Source organism: Carcharhinus amblyrhynchos, chromosome 6 (genome assembly GCF_965287045.1).
Source record: "Carcharhinus amblyrhynchos chromosome 6, sCarAmb.v2.hapA, whole genome shotgun sequence".
Classification (NCBI taxonomy): domain Eukaryota; kingdom Metazoa; phylum Chordata; class Chondrichthyes; order Carcharhiniformes; family Carcharhinidae; genus Carcharhinus; species Carcharhinus amblyrhynchos.
Genome location: NC_137329.1, coordinates 95,525,461 through 95,544,862, shown reverse-complemented (window position 1 = coordinate 95,544,862; position 19,402 = coordinate 95,525,461). Strand labels below are relative to the sequence as shown.

Here is a 19,402-nt window from a genome sequence, read left to right as displayed (position 1 = left end):
TTCTTGCAAACCATCACTTTATGCATTGTGAAAACTCTGGGCAAATTGATGTGATTTCCACAATAGAGAGAGAAAAAAAATAGACAAGATTGACCCTCAGTTTTAAAGTAGCACAACCTCATTGATCACTGTAAGTAGAGAGGGTAAACGCAGACACACAAATAAAATGGGCATCAAACCCAAGAAGGTTGTTCAAAGTGCACGCTAACTGTAACCAAAGTCACTAATGCATTCAACTTTAAAAGAAAGAATTGCTACCAAGGACAGCAACACGGTTGCAAACCGAGCTGGGAAATCACGATGAACACAGAACAACTTCCCTCCACCCCACACAATTTGACTGGGCCCACAATGTGAAAAATGTCAGGACCCAGTTTGTGCTCGAGGTGCGGATGGCTCCACTATTTTGAGCAAAGGGCGGGAGATGGGAAAACAAACATCAATGAATAGAGTTGGGGGGGGGCGGTGTGGACAAGAAAAGGAGAAGGGCACAGGAAGGTTAAAAGGTAAGATGTCCTTTAAAGATAAAGTGGTCACTCTTGTCTTAGGAGTCGATTCTCATACTTTCTCACACACATTTTCTCTCTTATTTCCTACACAAGTGGCGAAGACACACGGCATGTAGGCATGTTGTCAATTGTAAATATGTAATGCTGGCGAAGGAGGTAACAAACAACTTGTTGCATTTCAGTCAAGGGAAAACAAACTTATACCCCAAAATAAAACTCCACAAACAAGAGGTGGTTGCAGCTGAGGCTGACACATCCTGAGAATCTCTTAAGCACAGTGTTGGATTTTTCTGCAAGTTGCATTCTGCCAAAGTGAGAGCTTCGTTTTGAGAAGCCTCTCGGTAAGTCTTTATTCCACGGTAAAGAGAGAGAGAAAAAAATCACATCTCACACACCAACAACTCAGGGGGGACTTCGATCCCCGGCTTGCAACTCCACAGAAACAAAACCATCTTCAATAGGACCTCAAACAAACACAAACAACAACTTCTGCCCGCAATCACAAACAAATATTTTCTTAAAAAATACACATTCGTTGTGAATTACGCCGTTTCCATCTCGCCTCCTTCTTAGACAAACAGCTTTAAACAATAGCTTCCCCGAAGGACAACAACAGCAAAAAAAAGCACTAAGCAACGAAGGGGGGAAAGAAGATGAGGAATCGGAAAAGAGTGAGGGGAGGGGTGTGAATGAATGATTTTATTTAATTTTGCCCCAAAAGCAAGGAGGATTCTCGGACTATGGTTGAAACCCACCCCAGTTGGGCACAAGGTTAACGAACGCGCCTCTTTCTTTTACAGCCTGGGCGCCAGCTATCGAATTTAACATTGCCCATCACAAATTTAAGCCGTGACATTTTTGTATTAAACAAAAACCAACAGTGGCGAATGGGACGGAAATAGTCCGAAACGCCTCACCGACGGAGACAAGCCCCTTGGCCAAACACAGAGTCAGCCCAAGTTGATCAGGTTTTGTTGAAATGCAGATTTTTTTTTTAAAAGGAAAGTAAAAAGTTGAAGGGTGAGATATATATAAATATATGTATGTATATCCCTTTTCTGGGCTTCCCCGTCCCCTTTCCCAAGACAAAAGAAAATCTAGTTTAAAGGGGAGGGGGGGAGGAGGCAAAGTGCTAACTTTGTCAGCAGCATGTGGCTCTTTCCTTTTCTCCTAACAATGCCATGGCTGTGATGGATGTGGGGCAGAGAGCAGCTCACGAAGAGCAGCAGCACCTTGTATCAGGAAGGAGACACGCTCCTTCTCCACTAAACAAACACACATCCTCCTCCCCCACCAACCACCACCCTCCAAATCCAGGAGGTTGAAACTTTTATTCAACTTTTTTTAAAAAATAAATGCAAAAGGACGGACACACACACAATCAATCAGGTTTTAGGAGTGCGAGCCCATCACTGAGTGCCATCGAGCGCTTCTCGAAAGCCACAATAGAAGAGCCCCAGCAGCTGGGAGGCGAGATTGACATTCTGCATCTCCATGATCACAAACTTTGAATTCTTCTGTATTGACAAGAGGGGAGGGGGTGCTCAGAAAGGCAACTCCATCATTCACAGGAGAGGAGGGGAGGCGCAAAATAAAAAGTCTCAGAACTCACTGAAGGGAAAAAGATTAAAATTACCTCGATTTCGAAGTCTGGGAGCCCAAATGCTGTCCTGAATAAAGAGCAAAAGTGTGCGATGGCGGGGACTTCCCACCAAGAGCGGATCTCTTCTACCGAAACGGTCGAAGATGGACATTCCTCGGACATTTTAAATGGCATCAGGGAAAAAGACCCCTCCTCTCACATGAGATAGTTTTCCTCGAACTTGTGTTTCCTTGTGTTTATTTCCCTGGCAGTCTCCTAGTGGCGGCCGGTGTGAGGGATGTGCAGAGTGTAAATGTGTGCCATTGCCGGGACTGCTCCTCTGTGTGTGTGTGTGTCTCTGTGTGTCTCTCAGTGCAGGCGTGCGTGTGTAATCCTGTAACAATCTCGCAGCCCCATTCTCAGCGAGGAACAGATGGCCCGGGCCAACAACAGGGGAGCGCTCCAATTCCTCAGCACGCCGGAGGGAGAGCAGGACAGAGTGGCGGTGCCGCCGGCCACATGCCCCTTGCCCGGAGCGCCCAGGCCGCCGCGGACACTCGCCGGACGCTGCCCACAACGGCCACCCGGTGGAGCAGAGGCCAAGGCAGTGCGGCCCCCAGCGCCTGTATGCGAGCTCCGGCCACCTTCCAACACCCCCCCACACACACAGGATAGTGAGAGGGCTCGCCGCCTGCCACAGGATGTGACGCCGCGGTCTCCTGGGCAGCAGCCAATGGGCTGAGTGGAGTGAGGGTGGGGGCAGCGGCTGTACATTGTGCCCACCCCGCGGGGGTGGGGGTTACTGACCAGCTCCTTAATGAAGGGGGGAGGCGGGTGACTGGTTAACTGAGCTGAATCACTCTGTTAGTGAGTCTCTGTCTCTCGGGCTGACTGTCCCTGGTGCTCAAAGCCTGACCATTACTTTCAGCTTGTAATGTATGCCTGAGTGTTCCATTGGGTCCCATCCCTAGTGTCTCCGCGTTCCAAAGTGATTGTTTTGGATCACACGGGATTCCATACCCAGTGTCTCCGCGTTCCAAAGTGATTGTTTCGGATCACACAAGATTCCATTCCCAGTGTCTCCGCGTTCCAAAGTGATTGTTCGTCTGAAACCCATTGCCTCCCGGCTTCTTTCTGTGTTTACCCCAGTCCAACGCCCGCATCTCCACATCCCGGCTTCTGCCCCAGGCTGCCAACGCCACTTTCCCCGGGGAATCCTCTACCCGCAAACCAGGCATCGCCTGGCCGTTCAAAAACCCCATACCTTCCTTGTCTGTCTACTTTCATGTTGAACGCTCAAGACTTTTAATCCGTCCACCCACCCCCCTTTAAAAAAAAGTTACAACTCCCCAATGATCAGCAGAGGAGCGAACTTAAAAAGTCGTCCCTTATGCCAAGGACATGGGATATTTTTCAGTGCGTGCACTTTCTGAGATAAATAAGATCGAGTTGCCTCAGCTGTCCCCATTAAAGGGAAGTGTGAGTTGTTTGCAGAAGCGAAACTGTGAGTGTAACCGTTGAGTTGAAAGTCGCTGGTGGATTGTATTGTACGTGTGTGTAATGTTTTCCCCAATCTTCACTAACTTTTGAATATTGTAAACAGCCGCAGAAGATGAATGCACCGAATTTCAGAAAGGGGACGGCTGTGTTTTCCGTTATCCTTTGCTTATTTGCCGTTTGCCAAACATTTCCAACCCTGGCTGACCGAGATGCTTTGATGAAACTGGAGCAGTTCGAATTTACAGGCGGTAATCTCCTCTCGACTGAAAAAGAACTTCGGGTTAATTATATAGTCGAGAAACTAAAAGGAAAGGAAGTAACTGAAGGCATGAAAACTGGTAGCTTCCCACCAGCTATGCACTTTTTCCGAGCAAGAAAATTAATTCAACAGAGCCCAGTTTTCAATATTATACAGAAGATGCCCAAAGGTAAGCATGGTATCTGTGGCTTACTAATCGACAGTCGGGGTGTAATACTTCTATTGAGTGTGTGCTATAATAATCATTAAAGTTTCAGAATAAGTTAAGGTTACTTTATACTGAAACGCTGCTTTGCTGACCGCAATATGTTTGGAAAGTGGATTTGGTGTTGTGTGGGGACTTCGTGATCCCGGAAACATACTACATCTACCCAGTGTTGGGGAGGTGCATATCAAAGTCGTTTAATTGGGTTAGTGCTGTGGATGTGAGATAAATTAGCAACCTTGAATGGGGGAGTGTAACATGGAGTTTTATATTTTACTGGCCAATCTCCCACGGTGCCAAGTCAGAGGGTGTGCTGTTTGATAATTGCTGCGTGGAAAATAGTAGGTAGGTGTGTTTCCCTTTTAAGAAGAAAAGGTATTGCTCTGCATTCTCGACAGGCGGGTTCAGTGAGAGTTCAGGTTGCAGATGACTGATTTGGTTCGTCAAGTCAATTAAGGATTTGTCGGTGCTTTGAAACGGACCTGTTATCTGAGGAAGCAAGCTTAACATTATTTTGCATCTGCGTACGTAGTCTAGAGATTTATATATAAAAAAAGTCTTGGCTGCATTTTATACCCAGTTTGCAGCTGTTCGTTTAGTTTGTTTGAACTTCTCTTGTGACCCGTAACTCTTTTAATAGAAGTGAGACTTGGGGAGACCAGGGCTGAGCTGAGGGAAGTCAACTTTGCGTGTGCCGTAACACTGAATCATTTTTAAATGTTTCAATCTGGGTTTAGATAACCACTTTATACTGAAACGCTGACTGAACGAAAGCTGGTTTCAGTGAAGTGTTTGGGGATTTCATGATTCCGGAAGCTTACTGTATCTACCCAGCGAGCAAGGACTCAAATTAGTGCAAAGAATGAATGTGTACTCGGTTTAAAAAAAACACTTTGAATTGGATGTTTCACCTAGAACGTGCTGTTTGCAAAGAAAACAAAACGTTTAACATTAGTCATTCCCATTCTATTTGCACTGCACGTGGGAATTCAAGATTTGGTGCTTGTGTGCGTTTGGTTGTTTTCAAGTCCCTTTTATACATTTAATATTTCTGCCGATGGAAAGGTATGGTAGCAGCCTCGGAACAAAATCCCTAATCCCTCCAGGCAAACAACAATTAACTACGGAGGCTATCACCAACTTAGTCTCTTACTGCCAGGTCTGGTCTCCCTTGGCTGTTGTGAGACATATTTCTTTGTACACATACAGATGTTGCAATAACGAGTTGAAACATAGCTCTTAAATACTTGCTAAGATTGCCCCTGGCGCGCGCACACTCACTGACCAGTTATTAGCCAGAGAATCAAGTGTCTTCAGGGAATTAATGGCACTTTTTTGTGTGATTTAGCTCGTCAGCTATGGAATGTTAATATAAACAAAGACTTCATATAAAATTGGAAATAGCGTGACCTTGCTAACGACAGAATTGTCGCACGATTGGATACACATACAATCGGTTTGGAAGTACCGAACTAGCAAAAAAAACTGAAAGATTGTTTAGGATCATTTATTCAGCAAGGACTGTTTGAATGTTCAATCAAACAGCAGGGTTTTATTTTGGAATCACCAGCATAGACGTACAAACTAAACTTAAACACACAGCTTTATTTATTTAGTGTCACAAGGAGGCTTACATTAACAGTGCAACGAAGTTGCTATGAAAATCTACTTGCCACACTCTGGCACCTGTCCGGGTACACCAAAGGAGAATTTAGCATGACAAATGCACCTAACCAGCACGTCTTTCGGATTGTGGGAGGAAACCGAAGCACCCTGAGGAAGCCCACGCAGACACGGAGAATGTCTATATGGAGTCTGCATCCAAGCCGGGAATCGAACCCAGGTCTCTGGCAGGTGCTAACCACTGGGAAATATATCATTATTCCTTGAGTCAAAATCCTGGTGCCGCCTCTTTAACAGCACTGTGTATGTACCTACACCCTGGGGACTGTGTGGTTCAAGAAGACTGCATTTATGTGTATGTGGCTTGATGGATCATAAGGTGATTAAATGAAACAAACAATATCAGAGGTGACCAATGTCCCTCTTGTTAATTTGAGTTAGTTTACTTAGTTTGAAAAAAAGATTGGCCAATTAATTGCAAGCCATGGAGCGTAGCATTGAAAATGGTGCATTCCCACAAGGGAGAGAAGGGAATTGAGATTTAGTCACAAATGCAATGGAACTCAACTGGCTTGGTTTATGTGGTACTATTTTAGTAGCATCAGTAATCTATTCCTGTTATCAGGCTGCAGCCTTCAATCCTCAATCCAGATCTTTGAACCACAGCGCCAAAACAAAAATGAAAATCCTTTGGACAATTAACTTAGTTATGAATATTATCAATAAAGTGAGAAGTCTTGATACCAGGTTATAGTCCAACAGGTTGGCTTTTAACCTGGTGTTTTGAGACTTCTGACTGTGCCTGCTCCAGTCCAACGCCAGCATCTCCACATCATGAATATATCAATGGCTGTTACAATCCAGGTTTTTTTTTGTGTTTACTGCATCCCCTTCCCTCCTCGCTGGTAGAGAAAGTAATATGAGCAAAGAGTAAGAAACCAAAGTGTATTTAACCTTTTTTCATTTACTTGTATTGGTGCTTCTGGGGATTTACTGTTGAATGTAAATATTGTATTAGCACAAAAACACCGGTTGTTAGTTTCCTGCTTGCACTGGTTACCTTCCCTCTTTTGTAGCTAAGATCTAAGGATGCTTAAAGCGAAGGTTTGTGATAATTTACTGAGAGGTTTCTCTAGGTCCAGCTGACTCTGAAAAATTCGCCTCTGCATTTGGCAGTACCCAGCCCTCTGGGCAATTTGAGTATTCGCAATTCCAAGCATCCCTAACCTAACATGTCCTTACAACCAGAACTGAAATTCTTCAATGGTTTTTGGCCTATTATTACCCTACTATAGCTATACTCAGCTCTGCCATTTGGCCTCCCATTCTATCCTTACACCACTTCCCTGCTTTCATCCTCTATCTGATCAAACAAAAGAGTTTGCCTGCATCTCCGAACATGCAGCCTTGTATTAGTTTCCAGGTTTTCATTCCTGCTCTGTGTTGGCAACAAAATACCTCTTGCGTTTTGTCTTTGCATTTCAAATGAGAAACTTAATTATCTAGATGGCTATGCCATTGTTGTTCCCCGTGTCTGCGTGGAGTTCCTCCCACAGTCCAAAGATATGTGTATTAAGTTGATTAGCCATGCTACATTCCCCCTTAGTATCAAGGGGATTAGCAGGGTATATGTGGGATAGAGCCTGGGTGGGATTATTATCAGTGCAAGGTTGATGGGCCGAATAGCCTCCTTCTATATGTGGGGATTCTATGATAAGTATCTTGGTGTAATCAGCAAATCTAGCTGCCATACATTTGATCCCTTCATCCAGTTATCAGTATGGATTGTAAATAGCTGAGGACCCAGCATTGATTCCTATGGCACTTCTGATAGTTATAGCTTATCAATCAAAAAAGACCCATTCTGCTTCCTGTTAGCCGACTAATCTTTTATCTATGCTAATCTGTTATCCCTTACACCATGTGCTTTTATCGGGTGTAATAACTTCTAAGCCGGTACCTTACCAAATGTCTTTAGGAAATCTAAGTACAATACATTTATTGGTCACCCTTCATCCAGCTTGAATATTACTTTGTTAAAAGATTTGTGTGCTTTTTCCCTGATAATAGTTAAACACAATTTCTTTCACCAAACCATGTTGACTCTGCCTGATCAAATCATGATTGTCCAAGTGTCTTGCTATCATTTTATTAATAGATTTTGGCGCTCTCCTTGTGACAGATGTGAAGATAACTGGCCTATAATTTCCTGCTTTCTCCACACCCACCTTCCTGGTCTTGAATAAATATGTTACATTAGCTACTTTCCAATCCGCTAGAGGCTTTCCAGAATCTAAGGAATTTTGGAAAATTCTAACCAATGCATTTCCTATCTGTTCTGTAACTTCTTTCCAAGACCCTAGGTTGTAGGCCATCCAATCCTGGGACCTTAACAGCCTTTAAATCTACTGGTTTTCCTTGCACTTTTTTCCCTGATGATAGCGATTTGTATTAAGTTCACCACTCCCTGTCACTTCTTAGAACGTTTCCCAAGTGTTCTTGAAAACTAAGTCCTCTACTGGGAAGACCGACACAGAATACCTGTTCAACACCTCCGCCATTTCCTTGTTTTCCATGATCAAATCTCCACACTCTCACTGTGGAGTACCAATACTAGCTTTCATTACTGTTTTCTTATTTAAATACTGCTAGAAGTGAGAAATAAACTTGTGGAATGGTGATAGAAGTTCCACATCAAGCTGTTGTGTGGGTTAGAAGGGAACTTGCAGGTGGTGGTGTTCCCATGCATCTCATGCCTTTGCCCCTTATTGGTGGTAGAGGTTTGTAGGTTTGGCAGGTGCTGCCAGAGGAGCCTTTGAGTTACTGCAGTGTGTCTTATGTATGATACAAAATGCAGCCACTGTAAATCAGTGGTGGAGGGTGTTTCAAAGGGAATGCAATGTAAAAGTAGGGAAGGCACTAGTTAGACCACACTTGGAATACTGTGAACAGCTTTGCTGCTTTTATCTAAGGAAAGATAAACTAGCATTGGAGACAGGCCAGGGAAGGTTCACCTAGGTTGATTCTGGGTATAGAGATTTTCTTACAAGGAGAGGTTGAATACATTGGGTTTGTAGTCATTAGCTTTTAAAGAATTGAAGGGCGACCACATTGAGATGCGTAGAATTCTCAGGGGGCTTGACAGGGTAAAAGTTGAGGTTGCTCCCCTTTGGGAGAGTCCAGGGCCAGAGGGCATAATCTGAGTAAGGGATTTCCCATTTAAGACAGATGAGAAAGAATTTCTTCTGCAAGTAGAGTATCTGTGGAATTTTTTACCGCAGAGGGCTGTAGTGACTGGGTCGTTAAGTATGTCCAAGGCTGAGAGATTTTTAATCAGTAAGGTAATCAAGGTTGTGGGAAAATGGAGTTGAGGATTATTATATCAAATCAGTTAAGATCTCATTGAATGGTGGAGCAGACTTGATAGGCAGAATGAGCTACTTCTACTCTTAAGGGGCAGTTTCTCAATGATGATTGATACATTGCCAGCAAAAACTGGCAGTGCATCATAAGCCAAATCTCTGGCATATTTCTCCAGTGTTTGTTCATTTCTGTCCTCCCTGTCGCCTAACCCCATGTTACTGATACTGACCTTCCTGGACAGGGAAAAATCCACAAAAACATAGCCTGCTGGTAGTGAAATGACTTGACATATAAATTCACTGGCCAATGTGTAACTCAGGTGAATGGAAGAACAATGCCCCAGGTAGATTCTTGATCTGAACTGAGTTAACTAACCTCAGCCAGGGCAGATGTTGACCTTTAGTATCCACTGGTTAGAATGTGCTATCTATTAACTCCTGGCACATATGTTGGGTGAAGATGGTGACTGAGTGCATCTCTGATGTCAGATAGCCTCTGGGACTCACTGAGCAGCTTCACCTGTCCTTTGCTCCAGGGTGTTATAGAGTTGCTGCTACTGATAAAGTCTTCCCCTAGTATTTATTGGATATCAGCTTTAGAAGGGATAAGATGGACGTGGGAGATCTTGTGTATTGAGCAAGATAAACATTCTGCTCATCTGAATTTGATCGCTGAATCTCAGCAGGAATCATAACTCCAAATCTAAATGTCTAGCTGAATCCTTAGTTTTATGCCTTTTAGGAACATACAAAAATAAGAGTATAATGTTGAACTTGTACAATTCCTTGTGGCTACAATTAGAGCTTTTGGGTTTAGGCACATTATTATATGGGAAGAATGTAAAAGCATTAGTTTAAGTTCTTTATGATTTATGGTGCAGTACATCATGGTCAATTGTCTCCAGTGTGATGGCACAAATTTAAGTTGACTACAAAATTAAATGGGTAGTTCAAAAAAAAGAATCTTGGCGGCTGGTGACTTTGTCACACAAACAATCATTGAAACAGAGTCTGTATTTTCTTCAAAAAGAAAATTAGATACGTGCTTGAAAAAGAGGAATATTTAAAGAATTGTGGCAGTGGTGACTGAGGGTATAGTTAGACCAGATGGTTAATATGGGGAGAAACAATTGCACCAAATGGCCTATTTCTGCACTGTTACCTTCTATAGATCTACAAAATATCAAAACCTATACACAACTAAAATCTTTCAGATCGGGCTTTGAAATTATTTTGGAGAATGCAGTCGGTCCTTTTCAGAAGCAAATGTTTTATTCCCCCAGTGCTTCTTAACCTCCTCTTCCAAAAGTGCAAATGTATTTTTTTTAATTATTCCTTTCTCAGAATTACAAAGCCAATGAGCAGAGTGGATTGAGCAAGCACCTAATCCATCCCCTTGCTTGCTCCAGTTCAAACTAAATTGAATCCAATGCATGGTCTATACAAAAGAGGCCTCCTACATCCAAGCTGATGAGAACAGGCGTTACACCTGATCTCAGACAAATGTATTGCCAGCCTGAAGTGTTTCTGACTTTTTCTGTTCTGGTAATTTACCTAAGTGACTACATATGATGTGTTGTTCTCTACAATGGTTGTTGGTTGAAAATTTGTGGTGGTAGGATAATATTGAAGACCAGTCCTGTGTTCAGTTAATGGCCTAATGTATATGCAATTTAAAAGAGCATGTGTTGGATAATGATCCAGATTGGAATGAGAGGCCTATCTTAATATTTCTTTCCTGAGCCAAGTGACAGTGAAGATTGTTGTAATGGTCTATCACACAACTTTAGCACAGACCAAAGATCAAACCGGGGTTTGATTGGTTCAATCCCAGACTGAAAGTGATATTTAAACATCCAAGACAATACTGAGCATCTAACAATCCTAATAGGGAGTCACTGAAATCAAGAAACTCGTAGTTTTCATCTTGCTGTGCCTGAACCCGATAGGCAAAGTTAAACATGGCAAGAGCATTTTAAATAATTTTCTAAATTCAAGCTTAGAGTTGCCACTTTCCCAAGCTATAGGTCTTTGTGGTTGTGTTTGTGATTGCAACACGAGTAACTATAGTTCCAATCATCTTGCAAACTTCCGACTCCTTGATATTTCAAGGATATCTTGTATTTGGAAAAAAATATGGAAATGAAGTTATTATTCGAACGCAGGTATGTCACTCCTTAGTTTACTGGTATATTTTGAATGAGAAAAGTTTGTAACAATCCAGAGTTTTTGGTAACATTAAGCATCCCCTGAAAACCCAGGAAAATTGCATTTCCTACCATTGGCACTTGACTGGGTTTTCATCCAACATATTTTCCTAATGTTGGAAGCTTCCCTGAGTATTTTTTTATTTTTCAATGCACCTACTTGATTAAGGGTCTCCAAAAGCAGTGAGGAAGACCTCTTTTGGATTCTCCATCAAAAAAAACAGAGAACAACGTCACTTCTTTTGACCAAGAAAATTATGTCATTCAGTTTGTGATTTCTTCCACCTATCTTTCATGCTACTTTCAGGTTACCCAGGTGAAAACAATGATCACAATGAGGCTGGCTCCCTCAGGATGCTGTTGAATCAAACCTCAACCCAACTAGATCGGAAATCTCTCAACCTCTCCAATCTGAATTGTGAAGCAACAACCTGCATTTAGCAATCATGTTTAAAGTTTATTTATTTGTCATAAGTAGGCTTACATTAACACTGCAATGAAATTACTGTGAAAATCCCCTAGTTGTCACACTCCGGTGCCAGTTTGGGTAAACTTGAGGGAGAATTTACCATGGCCAACACACCTAACCAGCATGTGTTTTAGCTTGTGGGAGGAAACTGGAGTACCCAGAAGGAATCCGTGCAGACTCAGGGACAACATGCATATTCTGCACAGACAGTGACCCAAGCCAGGAATCGAATGTGAAACAACCGGTCTAACCACTGTGCCACCATGCTGCCCTTGTTTAATATCAAAACCTGTAGTTTGTTTCTATTTTAATGGTTGGCATTAGATTGTGAACTGTTTATTAAAATGTTGCTGGGTTTATGTTTCTTCAGGTGCTGGCTTACATCTTCATGATTATGCCTTATTGAGTGTGGATTGGCTTGTGAAGAACGCCACTTACCTGCCTAATTGTTACATTTGCTTCACACCTACGGGAAGCGTCAGGTTTCACTATTTCTCTGGGAAGCACCAGAAAAGGCTGGTGTACTGTTCTGAATGGATTTTGCTTGAGCAATATAGGAAGCAAATTCGAAATGTCACGGAATTTGATAACAGGTACACATTATTCAGTTTCAAATTGAATCATTTAAGTTGAGTTGTCTATTTTCACCCAGTTCTCCCGAGCTGTCCAGAAGGAGTTGAATGGTGTTGGAATATACCTTTTAACTAACACCTGAATAGATAACAGTTTAATTATGTGCATGTTTATTCCTGTGAAGCACTATTTTACAGTACTAAAGGTCATTGGGTAAATGAACAAAAATTTGCGTACAACATTACAGTGTTCACAATGTTTCAACTAATTCCTCTTGAAATAGTCATTGTTGTTATATCGACAACCACATCATGCTAACAGAAGTTGAAATGAAGGATCGAATGAAGGTAAATCTGTATTTTTGATATAGTTGGTTGTTGATGGCTTTGGATATTGGCCTGGGCCCCATGATAAGTCTCTGCTCCTTGAGTCATATCATGGGATCTTTTACGCTTCCCTGAACAGGCAGATTGGCCTTTGGTTTTAATGCCATAATTGAAAGATGGCATCTCCACTTTCTGGCATCAGGCTATCAGCCCTGATGAAGCAAGTTGAACGCAAGCTGGTGTTGAAGGTTTAAATATTTGAATTGGTTGAAGTTTTCCTGTAATTAGTAGATCCATCGTTTTTTTTAAAACATAATGTCAGGCTTCGTCTTATCAATTAGCTTCATGCAATCTCGTTCAATAGGGCTATAAATTAGGCAAAAGATTATCTTGTATATTTTGGGGACCTGAAACATTGTATACAATCTTAGTAGAAATGAAGCTGCCTTTAATTGTATCTCCAATAACTTGTGACCAATAATTGCATTATATATCCATCAGCTAGTACAAAATACACTGGCCAGAATCTTATCACCATTCATGCCGGCAGGATTTTCCCATCCCGTTGCAGTGAATGGAGATTTGGCTGGCTGCCAAATTCTTTGACCTTGCTGCAGCAGGAGCGTGATGTGGATGGCAGGTAAGGTCACACCCACTGTTAGATTAAAGTGTTACGTCAATGTACAGAATTTATTTTTGTACTATTGGTAAAGAGCAGTTCATTTTCATTGCTGAAGGTGGAATAGAAAGCTCTGTGATGTGGAATCTTTTCATAGACTGCAGTTCCTTGCAGCTCAGTGCGTAAATGTTTGATGTGGTGTACCAACCAGATTTTCAGACCAGTCGGGTTCAGGATAAGTTCCTGGTGTTGCTTCGATAGCCGATGTCAACTGAAGCTGCAGTGATGGGCGGAGGGATATTGAGAAATTCAACATGACCATTTCAAATCATCAGAGTGGTAGGAAAGTCCATCCTAGAGATTCCTGAGATGTTCCAGCCAGTGGAGAGAGAATGGTGTAGAAAATAGTAAAGAAAACCCCTAGTGAAACCTCCCAAGTTTCTATAGATATAACTCATGGGGTTAAATGGATGGGGGATGTTGTGGGGGGGGCGGGGGGGTGGGGGGCGCACTGTTTAGGGAAGGAGGGGATCAGGATATTGAATTTGATAACCAGCCATGGTCAAATTGAATGGTAGAGCAGGCTCAAAGGGCAGAATAACCTACTCTTTCTTTTATGTTTTAAGCTGTACTGCATTGCAGTGTTTTTCTACTGGGGATCACGGCCCATGGGTGGGTCATGGGGTGTTGAAAATGGGTCTCCAAAAGTTGCCTGACTTTTTTTCCCCCGTTTTCCTTCTGGGTAAATTCTTGCTGCAGTACAGTATATGACAACATGAAGCAAGAATAAGTAGGCCAGCGTGCCCTGTGTGAGCACTTGGCGGCAAATGTCCTATATGTCTACGCACATGTAATTTTCTTTCCCTTTCGAGTAAGCCTATTGTAGACATGTATCTTTTTGTTACATGGCAGCGAGGGCCAGGGACATCAATAGCAGGTAAACCTACTAGTCAGGATCCTGCATCTGAATCTGCTGGAGAGAGAGCTAGCTACTCTGCCGAGTCAGTGACAGGGAACAGCAGTATGATTCACTGAAATCACCAGCTCGGGTTCTTGGCAGAAACTTAACATTGAGTGACAAAGCGCAATTAGCTTCTTGCATGGAGAAAATGCCCCACACCGTTGCAAAGGAATTAATTTTCCCTGCAGCATTGGACATAATTCTCATGGTCTTTGAGAAGTCAGCTTAAAAAAAACTGAAATGCATCTCACTTAGTGATACACGTGTGAAAGATTATTTACAGACACATCAGCCAATTTATTACTCAAAAAACGTATTTATCAAGATACTCTGAGAGAAATGAACGATTCCAGTTGAAACTTAAGTTTTATTAAAACTCTTGCAAATTTAAGAATTTATTGTTTAAGTTAACTTTTCCTCAAACTAGGCTGACTGCCCAAAAAACACAAATACTACCTGCTCTGGTGAACTTGACGGGGCTGTTGGGCTCAATTCACTGAGCTTGTGTGAGTTGATGAACTCGGTCTTCTTGGTACGAAGATGGATCTCGCACATCCTCTTCCATCGTCATGAGTCGCAGATCACAGCAGGCCGGTCGAGTCCTTGCTGGGAGTCGTCTCCAGAAATCTGTATTTATTCCCCCTGGTTGAACCCTTCTGGAATCTTCTCTAGCTTTCAGCCAATGGGGTCACAGGATCCAATGAGGTTAGGCTAGGTCATACAAGATGTCCATTTCTTGGGTGTCCTGAGTGCGCACGTTCCCATTCAAGATGTGGCTAATCAGAGGTGCCAGGGAGTCTGGCTGAAACTGGGGGAATACAAAGACATAGTGCCTTTTTCTATTGTCCTAGCTGAATACCTCCTTGATGGGTTTTGGGTCATACTGACTCTCCCATTGTTAAGTTCAAGCACTTTCTCTTCAATACGCAAGACAGTTCTGGGCTGGTCCCTGTTGGCTTTTGACCTGTGGTAACCTTGGCCTGTACACATTCCATCAGCTATTTGTCTGTGTTTAGCTTAGTGTCATGTCTAGTTGCTGAGGCCATCAGCCACTTGGCTACAACAGTGTCTCTGAACTTGTGATATTGCTGAGAATTTAGAAGTATGGTTTGTTTCTCAGTTAAAGTTAGTGGTGGATTTTTCAGTACAACTGGATGAAAGTACTGATGTTACAGATTGTGCAAGCTTGTTAGTTTATGACAGTGGATTTGTTGTGCTGCTTGACATTACTGACCAGCATGACTGGCGCACGGATCCTTGAAGTGTTGAATTGCCACGTGGTTGCAAAGTGCGGACTCAACTGGGTTAATTGCAAAGGAATCAAACGATAATTTTTAAGTTTGTTTATTAGTGTCATAAGTAGGTTTACTTTAACACTGCAGTGACGTTACTGTGAAAATCTCCTAGTCGCCACACTCTGGTGACAATGACCCACGCCGAGAATCAAATCGGGGTCCGTACCATTGTGAGGCTGCTAACCATTGCGCCACCGTGATAGAGCAGCGAGCATGACTGGAATAAAATTGAGGACCGATCAGGCTCACCTGCCACATTAATTAGTAAGTGAACATGGTGTGGGATGGCCATTTGGTACAAGTGGGTCGCCGGAAGAAGTTTGATAAATGTTGCTGTAATATATGTATTTAAATTAAAGCACGACAATGATTGTAAATCCAGTTTAGTGGTTTTTTTCCTCATCAGCAGCTGTAAACATTATTTATGTCTTGGGGTGGGACTGTATTTTAAATTATAATGCAATATGGTTGATTTTTTTTTATTTATTGTCACATGCTTTACAGACAAAACGTACCGTTCATAGAGTACATGAGGGAGAAGGAAAGGAGAGGTTGCAGAATGTAGTATTACAGTCACAGTAGAGAAAGATCACCTTAATATAAGGCAGGTCCATTCAAAAGTCTGATGGCAGCAGGGAAGAAGCTGTTCTCAAGCTGGCTGATACGTGACCTCAGACTTTGAGCCTATCTATAGCCATAATTAGCCAAGACGGCACAAATTAAATAAATACCACTGCAGAAGAAAAGTCTTCGACACGCTATCTAAATCAAGGATGGTATCTGTCAGGCATGATGAGCCTTCAGATGATTGAAGAGCCCTTTTTGCCTGATGGAAGCCAGCTTGTGACATTGTTTAACATGGGGACTCCAGTGTGCGGCTGTGTTCCACACTGTCTTGGTGGTTGGTGGCTGGATTCAGTGGCATGGTGAACCACAACATTTGGGGCCACTTTCCAGTTACAGCTATATTCTGCCTTGCAGCCGTTGGGGTCACTGCCTTCATCTGCCCTCTGTGTCATTGAGGACTTGTTGGATTTTTTTCACCCCCCCCCACCCCCAACCTGACCTTAACACCATGGGAGGCCCTACCAGGAATGTGAACTCTGAATGCTGCCTGGTTTATTGGAACATGCAAGCTTCTTCACCACAGCAAGGCGATGATACTCGGAACGATGAAGAAAAGTGCCACCATTGCTTTGAACGTAACATCAAGAGTTGGTACATATTAATGGAATTAAGTCAGAGGTATTGGAAATTTTCACCTGAGAATTCAACCAGTCACAGCAGTGAATAACTGTCTAACAAGTCAGAAAACCCAAGATACTCCTTATTCTTGGAATGTGGGCATCACTGGCTAGACAGCATTTATTTCCTGTTCTGAATTGCCCTCAAAGTGGTAATGAGCTGTCTTCTTGAACTGCTGCAGTCTTTATGGTATAATTCCCTTCACAGTGTTGGTCAAGAGGGAGTCCCAGGATTTTAGCCCAGTGATCATTAGCGAACATTCTCACTCGCAACCTTGTGTTGGAGAGAAGGTCTTTTGATGACACAGATGAAGATGGTTGAGCCAAAGACACTACCTTAAAGAGCTCCTCTCTCCATTCGCATTGTCTGTACCTTTAAGACTTGACTACTTGTAGAGATTCGCATTCCAGCCATTATTTTATAAATTGAGTATGTGTCTATATATGCCCTGTTTGTGAACAGAACTTTCACTCACCTGATGAAGTCCAGCACACCGAAAGCTAGTGGCTTGTGCTACCAGATAAACCTGTTGGACCTTAACCTGATGTTGTTGTGAGACCTCTTTCTGTGCTTAGCCCAGTCCAACGCTGGCATCTCCACATCGTGTACTGTAGAAACTCAGCAAGGCTCCTTTTGACTGCACCTTCCAAATCTGTGACCTTCAACACAATCTAAACCTGTGAGCTGTACCACCTAGAAGGATACTAGCAGCAGATTGCAGGGAGTCCAACAACCTGCAACTCCTCTCTCCAAGCCACATACCATCCTGACCTGGAATTATATCACCATTCCTTCCCTGTAGCTGGGTCCAAATGCTGGAACTTCCTGCACCTACAACACTATAGATGTACCAACTCTAAGTGGACTAAAAGCAGTTCAAGATTCAAATGGCTCACTGCCATCTTCTCGAGGGCAGTAGGGGATGGGCAGTAAATACTGGCCTGGCCAACAGTACCACATTGTGAGAAATAATTTTAAAAACACTTTTGTACATTTTGATAAATGTATATTTTTTTAAAAATTTGAGGGGGACGACTGCTGGGTTTAGTAATGGAAAATGAACCCGAACAGAAAAGTGTAGGGGACCCTCCAGGCAATGATGATCACAGCAAAATAAAGTTTATTATAAAGATGGTGAAGGGCATAAATACAATAGAAACCAAATTGGGGGGAAAAGCTGATTTTAGGGATATTAGAATGGAATCAGGCAAAATAAACAAGAAAATTTTACTGACAAACAGCAATAGTAATGGGAAGTATCTAAAGTTCTCATTGACAAAAGTCCAGAAGATAAATGTATCACTTTTTAACCCTGAAAGTGTGAGGTGGTGCATTTTGGGAGGGCTAATAGGCAAGGAATATCCAGTAAATGATAGGACACTGGGAAGTAGAGAACCAGAGGGACCTTGGGGTACATATCCAAAGATCCCTGAGGCAGCAGGACTGGTAGTTAAGACAGAAGGGATACTTGCCTTTATTAGCCAAGGCATAGAATATAAGAGCAGGGAAGCTTTGGAGCTGTATAAAACACTCGTTAAGCCACAGCTAAAGTTCTGTATGTTCTTGGGGGTGCCACACTATAGGAAGAATGTGATTTCCCTAGAAAGGATGCAGAGGCGGTTCATCAAGATGTTGCCAGGGCTGGGGTGTTTCAGTTGTGTAGAGAAGCTGGTTAAGCTGTTTTTTCACCCTTAGAGCAGAGAAAGCTGAGGGAGGAGCTAATTGAGGTGTACAAAATTATGAACAACATAAAAGAAAATGTTTCCCTTTTAGTAGAGGGGTCAATAACCGGGGGCATAGATTTAAGGTAAAGGGCAGGGGATTTAGAGGGGCTTAATCTTGACTAACATTGAATTATGTGAAGTAGTTAGAAAGGATATGTAAGGATGATACACCCAACATAATGGCCCAGATCTTCTACTCTCAGGATGTTTGTATCCCATAGGAATCCTAGAAGATGCATTGGGGGATTCCTCGAAAGTTTCCCCCCCCACCCTAACTGATTACATGGGAATTGCCCAGGAAAGCTTCAGTTTCTAGTAGGTAATTCCCCTATTTCTGGAATCCTCAAACTCTGATCTAAAGCTAGAGCCTTTGGATGGTTCCAACTTATTTAGCAGCATAGTTATACAGAAGGAGTCAAACCATTTCTAATAGTAACTATTAACTCCTTTAACCCCTCGACCCACCTTAGCCCCTCACCCATGTTACCTACTTAACACATTTGGCTCATGTAGCTTGTCAAAGTGGCTAAAACATTTAAACTTACTGAATAGCAAGTCCACAGTGGCATGAAAAATTGCTGCTTGGGTGAAGTGTCCAGAAGTAAAAAGGGGCTGGAAACTGTACAGCAATGGGAACTAGCATCTTCTGGAAAGAAGGAAGACCAGTAGTGCCGTTAATCTCTACAGAAGATTCATCGCAACATATTTGGCTTTTCAAAAGATTCATGGCTCAGGTCAGAACCATTCTGCTACTTGGTTCCTGACACTTGTTGACAAGCTGGCTACTGCTTAGAGAGCAGAGAGTAGTTGCCCTGACTGTCAAACAGTGGGAAATGCTGTTCCATAGGGGTCAGTGCGAGAGCCATTGTTCATGTCTAAACTATTTGGACTTGGGAATCAAAAGTACAATCTTAAAATTTGCAGACAGCATCAAATTGGGAAT

General features: G+C 42.6%; 1 protein-coding gene across 4 annotated transcripts in view; it reads left to right on the top strand.

Annotated features, from left to right (window-relative positions):
- The first annotated feature begins 2,887 nt into the window (after positions 1-2,887).
- The window catches only part of ada2a (adenosine deaminase 2a), a 57,189-nt gene continuing 40,674 nt past the window's right edge, over positions 2,888-19,402 (top strand). The window contains exons 1-3 of one of the 4 annotated variants that reach the window (XM_080191006.1): positions 2,888-2,954; positions 3,695-4,019; positions 12,087-12,309. In XM_080191006.1, the coding sequence (XP_080047132.1) occupies positions 3,704-4,019; positions 12,087-12,309 (539 nt within the window). In that variant the 5' untranslated portion in view covers positions 2,888-2,954; positions 3,695-3,703. The other 3 variants (XM_080191007.1, XM_080191005.1, XM_080191008.1) reach the window with 3 other exon arrangements.